Below are 10591 nucleotides of genomic sequence, written 5' to 3'. Positions count from 1 at the left end.
ATATATATATATATATATAGACAACTTTTCTTAACCTTTTAATTATGAGCTTTTATAAACTTATCCATTGACAGTGGAGTAATTGTCTTTAGAAAACTGTCAACAGTTGATTCTACTTAATGATTTGTGCATCTCTAATTGTCGCAATAAATCATATACAGAATATTTCCTTGTCTCTCAAAACTAAGGAACTCATTATATTCTACATTATTTATTTGAATTGTTAAATCAGTAAATGTCTTATATTAATATAAATTTTATTTCAAATAATATAGCTGTTAAAGTCGGTTGGTGCATATGAAATGTTGGATTTTTTTACATGTAAATATTTCTCTTTCTGTTTTCATTACGCTTTTGTTTTTGGCATAACCTCTCCATGTTTCTAATTCATATGTCCATCGCTAGTCACATTACAACAAAGGTGATTTTCTTATTAGTGTTCCTTTTTGTTAGTTGTTTTGAATTTTGTACCGATATGAATTCCACTGGTATTTATGTAATATTTTGTATGAGTATAAACTTGATAATAATGCTGCAAAAGCTGCCTGCAGTATAAAACAGGTGTTTAGGGATAATACTGTTAAAGATCAAAAAGTGAAGCGTTGGTTTGAAAAATTTCGGTCAGGTAATTTTTCACTACAAAACAAACTGCCCATAACTTATTTATCAGCATGATCCACTCCTTTTCCACTATACATCGCACAGAACAATTGCGGAATTAAATTAATTGAAATATGAAGGTTTTTAGCACCCAGCTTATTCACCGGATCTCTTGCCAAACAACTTTCATTTTTTTAAACATTTGAATCTGTTTTTACAGGCTAAACAGTATAAAAATAAAGACAACCTGAAAAATTTGATATCTGAATTTATTGATTCTAAAGATCAGAATTTTTTTAAGACAGACATCTATACTTTAAAGCCCCACTGGGAAAAGTTTATTGAAGCGGATGGAAGATATTTTGATTAAATAAACATCTTGTGAAAAAAGTTATGCAGTTTTATATATTCACTTAAAAATCCGACATTTCATATGCATCAACCTAGTATTAATTATAATGTTTAGAAATTGAAATTATAATGTTTAGAAACAATAGATTAGGAGGATCAAACTTCTCTATCCTCTTCCCGTAATGACGTCCGTGGCAGTGCTTCATGTTAATACAATCTGTGAATTAATTGTCTCACAACTGCTTGATTTTTATTTTTCTTCTCATAAATGTTTTTTGAGATAGGGCAGATTCAACTAATGAAATGAACAAAAGGTTCAGGATAGTTTCATTCGGTTCAGTGTAAAGAAGACAAGTGGCATTATGTTTTTATAAATCCAGGAGTATGTGGCTGCTACTCAGGAGAGTTTACGATTTCGAACTGATAAGAAAGGTAGTGCTGAACTAAAGGCATCAGAAAAACTCAATAACAGAAAAGATGGCAGAATTGCTATCCTTATTGATTCCAATTACCATTGTTAAGTCTTGAACAGATTAAAAAAAAATTAAAATACTGATTTTAAGCTCTAACAGAGTGTGGAAGTGTAGAACAGAACTGTCCTCTTGGATACTGAGATATTGTGGATTTTTGGCAGTGACATAGCAGGTCGACTTGCCTAAGAATTGCTCAAAACCTCCAAATTCCTTTTTTCCCCAAGGTTCTGCTGAAGGAATTATCTAGGAGACATTTTTCCACCATGTCAGGAAGAGTATGTTAAGAATGATTCTGGAAAGCAGTGGCAAATGCTCAATGGGCTGCATTCCTCGTAATCTGATAAGGGTTTAGTGAATTGCCAACTAAATAACATTAATAAGCTGTTTCATTTGGTTATATTGTAAAAGAATATGATTTTTGATGTAGAAGTCAACTATTGATAAGGCGCTGCTTATTTGAATATTATATATAACTTAGGATAATGAGTTCTTTGCATTAGGCATTCACATGAATTCAATAATACTTTATGAATGAACATTATAAATTTTATTGGATTTAAATGAGCTGAAAAACTTAAGATTTTTTGTGCCTATTCAGTATTTTGCTGGGCATAAAAATGTGACCAAAGTTTTTTTGATATGAACATTTTTACAAATTAATTGAGAAGCCAAACGAACTCTGATTCCATTATACCTTCTAAGGAAATGCTAGGACATTTTTACAATTAATTAAAATTTCTTACCTTATACTATAATATACTACATATATGAATACATTATTTATATAAATTGTTATATCATGTTGTATGTGTTATTTAATGTATATTTTATTAATACTATGGCTCTTACAAAGTTGTCGAGACATCTCTAATGGTGGAGAATAGGCTATTTAACTGGTTAAGTTTGCCGAGCACTGGCCTAGGGTACAATAAATATTTATTTTAGGAAGATGGTCCGGATGGGGATCAAAAAAGTAAAAACTATTCATTAGTATCCAACGATTCACCCCACTTTGCAGGTGTTGAACTCACACCAGTTGTGAGTTCAGTAAGTATAATTAACTAGCAGGTGTGAGTTCAGTATGTAGAATTAACTAGTAGGTGTGAGTTCAGTAAGTAGAATTAACTAGCAGGTGTGAGTTCAGTAAGTAGAATTAACTAGCAGGTGTGAGTTCAGTAAGTAGAATTAACTTTATTAGGGTAGAACATCATTCTATTTTCTGGGCTCAGCCCTGCAAAGTGGGGCGAAATAATCGTAATTAATATATAATTTGTCTATTACTTTTGTGTAGCGACCTGGTACAGAGGTAAGATGCTGTGCTACTCACTCCAAGGACTCGGGTTAGAATCTGGCTGTGGGAGATAATTGTTTATTCTGTAAATGTAGACTTGAGACAACCTTTTGGGTTGGTCATGGTCCACCCAGTCTCTATGAAGTGGGCACCTTAATTGAGGGGAAATTTGGCGGTGGTGCAGGATCTTGAAAAATCACCTCCTTGTATAACCATAGTTCTAAAAACAGTACTTCCTTTCCAAGTTCTGAATCCTAGACCCTTCATGAGTTTTAGTGGTTCTCATTATTATTTTGGAATTGGTCTCTTATTTTGAGCTAAACATATAATTAAAATAATATCGAGTTTACTTTGACTAAAATACTTTCTAGATTTTTTTATTATTTATTATTTCCAAACTAAATATATTTATTTATTGAATATAAGCACTGCGTGACATTGCCTATTTCTTCAGGATTGTTAGATGTTAACAATTTCTTTTGTATATCGTCATTATTATATGGATTTAGAAAATTTAGAAATTTTTTAGTTTCTAGTTTACTTCGACTAAAATAGTATCTTGTTTACTTCAACTAAAATAAGATCTAGTTTACTTTGTCTAAAATAATATCTCGTTTATTTCAACTAAAATAATAACTAGTTTACTTGAAGACTAAATGCATATGGACAATATGATGTGTTAGTTCGATATTTTTTAGATTTAAATTCTTTACAGATTATTCTTGCCTTAATCAATTTGGCTAATCCCAAATGTAAGGTCTCCCATTTTTAAAAAAAGACAAAATCCTTATTTCCTATAATATTTACGTCACTTTGAAGATTAAACTTTTATCTATTTTTCAACATAATCACCATTTCAATCAATTCATTTTTTAAGAAGCTGTGACACTTTTTTTATGCCCGTGTCGTTCCACTCCCCTCCCATGGCCTTGAGAAAGCGTTGGATCTCATCTTTCACCTCATGGTTTGGAAGACAGTCACTGGCTGCTAGGTCTGAATTATAGGAAGTATGTATTGTATTGTTCCATGATCATCCAGTAGTCTTAAAGTTGACCAAAAATTCCTCTTTTGATCCCAGCACACAGTTGCCATGACTTAACTGACTGAGTTTGATTGAATTTTTGCAGACTTCATTTCTGCTGGGACTACACAAATACAGGTGATATTTTTCATAATAATGAAAAACTCAGATGGGCAATTCAGAACCGTAAAGAAAGAACAATTTGCATGGGCATTAGCATTCTCGACAACACTTGTCCAACTCAACTATCAAAACATCCCTCTCCTGCAATAGTTTAAAAGGAATATTATCAAAGACTTAGCCGATGATGTACCTCCTGTTTTCTAACTTGAAGGAATATTATCAAAGACTTAGCCGATGATGTACCTCCTGTTTTCTAACTTGAAGGAATATTTATGGCCATTCAGTTTTTAGCACAAGGTGAAAGATGAGGTTTGACACTTTCATAAGGATAGCCTCCGCTGTCAATAAAAATGTTCTACCTTTAAAAAATACAAATATTTCAGAAAATTAACAGAAATATAGATTTAAAAAAATTGCTTTTTAAATTACCTTCAAAAAAGTGAAAAAGAGCCCTCTAACTTTTTTTTTAAAAAATCTTGATCTTAGGATAGTTAGTATTAGTTTGCCAACACTAACATATCTTCTTTGTTTATTTATTTAACTCTTTTTGTCCTAATTTTAACTAGGAAGTTAAGGATTTTAACATTTGACGAATAGACCTCGAGGTTTAATGAAACTTTGTGAGTTAAATATACCAAACGTTGATACATAGAAAAATCACAATTTTTCATCATTTACAAATATTTATAGTACATTCTACATATATATTCTATGTATATAGAACAATCAAAGATGATAAAATAATTTCACAAATTGTGGATTTAATTTCAGTTTTAAATCATATAACTGATTACATGCATATTTAATTAAGAATTGTAGAGTAAAACATGCATTTATATTTTATTTTAAAAATGCAAACATTTTTGTTTGATATAAAGAAATTATCTATTGAATATTTAAATAAAATATATATATATATATATAGAGAGAGAGAGAGATTTTCTATACATAGAGGTTATAATTTTTATTTATTAATTAATTTAAACCCCTTAGTTGATTTCTAATTTGGATAAATACTCCTTTCATTATATTTGATAGATAGGATCTAGATAACAGTAAATAAGAAAAAAAAATTCACCAAATTGATAAGTGCCTATCTTTTAATACTATATAATATTTCAAATTCTCTATTGGTATGATAAATAAAATATTTAATTTAAACATATGTTATTTTCTAGGCAGAGGTGACTGTACCACTCATTTCAATACCAGAACCTCAGATCCCGAAAGAGTAACCTACAGTATGAATATCGCCTTTCTACCGCTAATATTTTTTATTTATTACCTTTATCGATTATTGTGAATAGTCAGTATTTCTCAGTTTAAAAATTAATAAATGTGTTAATAATTTAATTCATTTAATCTTAAATCGTCAATTAATGTATATTTCTGTTTTTTATACTCTATTAATTTCATTTTTTTCTTTTTTTAATGTCTATTTGCCAAACCAAATTTTGTATTATATTGATTTAATTGTAAGCAAAAAACTTTGTTTCAAACAAAGAATGAAATTTTCAAAATAGATTTTTTGAATTATCTTGTTTCATTTGATTTTGCTTTGTCTCATGGGATGTTGTTTCTGAAAGCATCAAAATGCTTTTCATTTTTGTTAAATAGTTTATTTTGTGAAGTATTGATTAAGTTTGTCTATTTATTTGTAAATAATATTCTCAGAAGATATCAACAAGCAATCAAAGTGTTTTGTATATACAATATGTGCGCTTTGAAGCGTTTTAAATTTCCGTTTAGATAAATTTTATATCATAAGGTTAAAAAAAAACATTTATATAGAAAAATTAAAGATCTATGAAGCATCTATTGAAAGTTTTGTTTTATTTTGTAAATTCTTTGAAATCTCAGTATTGTTTCCCAAAAAGTAATATAAAAATTTTACATGTGGTTATTTAAAAATAAAAATGAGTATTCTAAAACAGCAAAATATGTTGCATTTAAAGTAACAATGAATAAATATTGAATCATATTTAATTACTCTTATCATAATAAGTAGATTGTAGATATATCAAATTATAAAAAATACTCTGTATAAAATTATAGAATACCTTTCAATTAATCATTAGTTATTTTACGTTCTGAACTGGATATTTTATTAAATGTTATAAAATGCTACCAGAAACACAGTTTCTTGTTCGTGCGTTTCCTTCATCTCATAAAGACTGGAACAATGTGAAGTTAGATACTCATAAAAAGGTGAGTAAATGATTTCATTAGATAAGCGTTAAAGTTTCATAACAAGTATAAATTCAATTCTGTTTTTTATTTATAAAACTAAAAGATGTTTAAATTGAAAATCAATTGTAATCTTACAACAAGCCTTACAAAATGCCTGATGGTAATTATTAGAATAAAAAATATTTAATTATCATTTTTTTTATTTCTTTTAATATATTTGTTTATTTATCTTGTTTTTTGTTGGTGTTGCAATTTTTATAATTAGGTTATTAAAAATTAAATTATCACTAAATATTTGATTTTTAAGAATAATAATTAATTTTTGGAGTAAAATTAAAAAAAAAAAAAGAATGAATTGATTACAAATTTATTTACTAGTTAAAATTTATTCTTGTGTCCTTATTTGCTACAAATTTTATAATTAGGTTATTAAAACCTAAATGATCACCAAATATTCAATATTTAAGAATAATAATAAATTTTTGGAGTAAAAAAAAAAAGAAGAAGAAATTGATTACAAATTTATTTATCAGTTAAAATTTATTCTTATGTCCTTATCTGCTGATGATTTTTATTTTTAATTTCTTCTGACTAGATGTTTCAGTACAAGAAGAATTGCTGTTACAATTTTTATAATTAGGTTATTAAAACTTAAATGATCTCAAAACATTTTATATTTGAGGAGAGTAATTAATTTTTGGTGTAAAATTATTTTAAAAAAGGATGAATTGATCAAAACTTTATTTAACAGTTAAAATATATTCTTAGATCTTTATCTGCTGTCAAATTTAATTTTTAATTTCTTCTGCCTAAATGTTTCAGTACAAGAAGAATTACCCTAAAAAAAACATTGCTAACCTTGATACTAATAACAAATACTCAAATCAAAGCATAAAAGTTAAAGCAAACTATATTTGGAGGTTACTCATGAAACTTAATTAGATAGTTTTAACACGATTTATGATGAAGATACAAAATTACCTTGTTGCTCATTTTCAATTATTATTACAAGATTACTTATTATAATCTTTCTCGTTTTAAACGTCTTAATTTGCTATTGATAATAGATTTATGCCCAATTTAAACTTAAAACTGATCAAAGCAGTTGTAGGCCTACCTTCTACGCCATAACCCCTGATGATGACCTGAAACTCAGATCGAAACGTCGGCATAAAATAAATAAATATGGTTTTGTTTATTTATGTTGTTCTTTGCTGACCGCACCCTCCCCCCTCCTTCTCCAATCATTAAAACTGATCACTTGTGTTTATATTATTTATTTTTGTTTTCATTCAAATTATGAAAAGGAATTAGTGAATTGCCATGAATTACCAAATGAGATTTTTATGTTCTAAAAAAAAGTAAAAATTGCATCTTTTTCTCTGTGACTTTCAATCCTATGAATTTAACCGAAGGATGTTTTCTTTATTTGTACAAATGTGTTGTTTGACTGATTTGATTATGTTAATTTTATATGCAAGAATGAAATGATATGCACACTATATTGGTTTTTATATTTTAAATAAGTTGCAAATTGTTTGTAATAAAAATATAAAAGCTTATTGTATAATTTTGATTATGAGTTACTATGTGGCGTACAGACCTGAGCGTATCCAAAGAATAAATCAGGAAAAGTTATTATATTTGTGATGTAACTTAAAAAGTATAATATTTTTAGAAAATGATTCCTCTAATTCGAGGCAGTGTTAACAAAGATACTGCATATAGGACTTAATATTTTAAACAAATTTTGTGCAGATTTCCATGGAAACGTGTTCACTCATTAAAATTAAACATCAATTGCATGTAGCAGGCAATACTTGATTGGTTTGCTCTCTATAACACTTGGGTTCCTTGTCCGGGACTATTAGACCCAAAACATTGTTGCACTGGCATGCCATATGAATTTTTGCTTTAAGACTCAATGCCTCAGTCAATCAACATTTTCTTAAGCAAAGTGTCTCTCTCTCAGGAATATCAATCGCCATTATTTGGCTCTATAAAAAAATATTAAATAAATTGGTGGATTAGTAAATCGAATAAACATGGCCATCTTCCTCTAGACCAGTAGTCTGCAAAATAATTTCAGAATGGATCATTCCACATCAACCCAAAACAGTTTTTAACCTATCCAACTCATATTTTCTTCAATTTTGTAGGTATTCTAGCTTTTGCTGAAATTACAGGATTTTTAAGAAGGAAATATGGAGTTTATAGGTGGGAAAGGTTAGAATTAGGGAGGTATCCATAATCCTACTCTCATGAACAAAAATGATGTTTTGGGGTGGGGATTAAAGCCACGCCCCGTGAAGGCTTGGAAGCTTACCCCCTCTAAGATCCCCATCCACACTAAAATGCTGCACAACATTAGGGGTATTCATGATATGTTAAATGTTATAACTATAAGATTGTGAGCAGCCCTATTTAAAGTCATGTTAAACGTTAAATGCATAAGAGCCCCTAGCGGATTTTCTCAGCAACTTGTTGTATAAGCCTTTATGTTTATAACCTTCCTTCCAGACCCTCATGTTATTGTTTACTTCAGTTTTGATTTAAGTAATTAATTACATGCCTAGAATGAGTGAAAAGTGTAATTTGTGTGAAAGTTTAGCTTATGAAATGAAATGAAAAAATAACTTTATTCTGGGACATATGTCCCCTAAGAATAATTACATGGTTCATATAGTGAGATTTTTTTCTGGCGAGCGTTTACATATTTTCAGATAGTAGAATGAAATTACATTGTTTTTTTTTTCTCAAATGTATCATTAAAATTATCCATTCTGGTTTAATAACAGGGATATGAATACCACAAACACACGAAAGAACTGAGCTGTCACAACAAAAATGGCGGCGATCTCAACTGGTCTATTGTGTGACGTCATTCTCCATTTAACAGGCCAAATAACAGACTGTCATGTTAAATGTTATTTCGTTTTACCACGGCAAAAGAAGGCAATTTTTTTCGATTTAACATGAGTTTTTCCATTTAACACGCTTTAACATTTTAAACCAAAGATCATGAATACCCCTATTGAGTCCTAGAACCCCGTTTCTGGCTGAATTCAAAATTCCTGGTGAACATTAAACTACGATCACAAGATTCTAGAGAGATGGGCGAAAATTGGCTGAATTTGAAACTAATGGCTAAAGTTGCCATGGATACGAACCTTATTCATGAATGAACCATTGATAAATAAATATCGTTTCCATGGCAATTTTTGATATTAGTTTTAGTAACTTTTAAATTTATTTTAGTGTTTTTCACTTAATAATAGAGCATTTAGAAGGAGAAAACTCCAACAAGCATCCAATTTAATATTTTATTTACGATAAAATATTATTATACTTTTAGTAAAATCAATTAATGTTGATTCCTTTTGTTACTCTGATTAATTTTGTTCAATATTTATTCCAGCTAATTTATCTGAGGAGCCTTGACGATCTGAAGAGAGGTAAATCTGGAAGTAATATTTACTGGCAGTTCAAAGTGGATGGAATATACGTGAATGCTTCCCAAGAAGAATATTATCGAGCGGTTGTGACAAAGGATCTACTACAAAAGTTATCCAACAGTTTTCTTCTTTAATAAATATCCAATATGTTTTATATATATAGTTATACATAAATGAACAGTGTTAGTTTGCCGTATGTAATAGATTGTAGGAAGAGAGGAGAGGAGTAGAATGGCGGTCGATAAAGGTATACAAAATATCAGAAAAGCTATTATGATAAACAAGCATAAATACTTTTTCTGCCATTGTTAGTACCTTTCTTGACCATCTGACTACAACTAACTTTAATACAGAAATAAAATTAGGCGTTGGGTTGTAAAATATGTTAAGTGGAATATTTTATAAATTGAAGTTTTTACCATCATTGTTGTTATGGCGTGGAAAGGGGCCTCTACATGTTGGCCAAGCCATGGCGAACTCAGACATGCACGAGCATGTGGATGGGTGGCTTGTAAGAGTTGGCCTAAGCTTGTTGCCGATCCGTCCAGAGTCGGTTTTTGGACACAGATCAAAGGGGTTCGTGAGAGCGCTCGTGTAGCATCTACACCATTGTTCTTTGTCTAGTTGCAACTGAGAGCTGTTAGGAGGTTAAAGGTGTTTGTTGGGTCTTTTTATAATAAGTTTTATATTTTATTTTATTTTTGATATTTAATTTCCTTTCAATTTATTTTTTTGTAATAAAAATAATACAATCCAAGTGCAACGGCTGAAACCACTAGTACGTCCGCCATGCTTGCCTCTCTGAATAACACTGAGATGTGGATGGTCCGCTCTTTGTTTACCGAGGATTTGTATAAGCCTCCGATTCGTGGCGAGCGGCCAACATGTGGATCCGCCTTAAGGCTAAATGTACCCTTCCTGGGACGCACCAGAATTTACTTTTCTATTTACTCTTGAACGGATGGTCCGATTTCGGATCTGTAAAGTGCATTTTCTTTTTTTCTAAAATAGAAGTTACTGAAATTATGTTAAAAAATCACCAATCCAATAATAAGGAAAATAAGATGCAAAAATATGAGTTAACGAT

General features: G+C 29.7%; 2 protein-coding genes across 7 annotated transcripts in view; both read left to right on the top strand.

Annotated features, from left to right (window-relative positions):
* LOC106680203 (protein RER1) overlaps nt 1-5683 on the top strand; it is a 20497-nt gene extending 14814 nt beyond the window's left edge. For 4 of the 5 annotated variants that reach the window (XM_014419854.3, XM_014419773.3, XM_014419925.3 and 1 more), the window contains one exon: nt 5038-5683. In XM_014419854.3, coding sequence (XP_014275340.1) covers nt 5038-5094 — 57 coding nt within the window. In that variant the 3' untranslated portion in view covers nt 5095-5683. The remainder of the gene's footprint in view (nt 1-5037) is intronic. The other variant, XR_001343110.3, reaches the window with a different exon arrangement.
* Nucleotides 5684-5821: 138 nt separating this feature from the next.
* Nucleotides 5822-10591, top strand: part of LOC106683004 (kinesin-like protein KIF9) — a gene marked incomplete in the record, with an annotated part of 78223 nt that continues 73453 nt past the window's right edge. Inside the window, 2 exon segments of one of the 2 annotated variants that reach the window (XM_067049600.1) lie at nt 5822-6067; nt 9468-9613. In XM_067049600.1, coding sequence (XP_066905701.1) covers nt 5981-6067; nt 9468-9613 — 233 coding nt within the window. 2 annotated transcript variants of the gene reach the window in all.

This window comes from Halyomorpha halys, unplaced genomic scaffold (genome assembly GCF_000696795.3).
Source record: "Halyomorpha halys isolate HHAL.00 unplaced genomic scaffold, Hhal_1.1 Scaffold2.1, whole genome shotgun sequence".
Classification (NCBI taxonomy): Eukaryota; Metazoa; Arthropoda; class Insecta; order Hemiptera; family Pentatomidae; genus Halyomorpha; species Halyomorpha halys.
The sequence above is the reverse complement of the archived record's forward strand: the minus strand, read 5'-3'. Positions and strand labels throughout refer to the sequence as shown.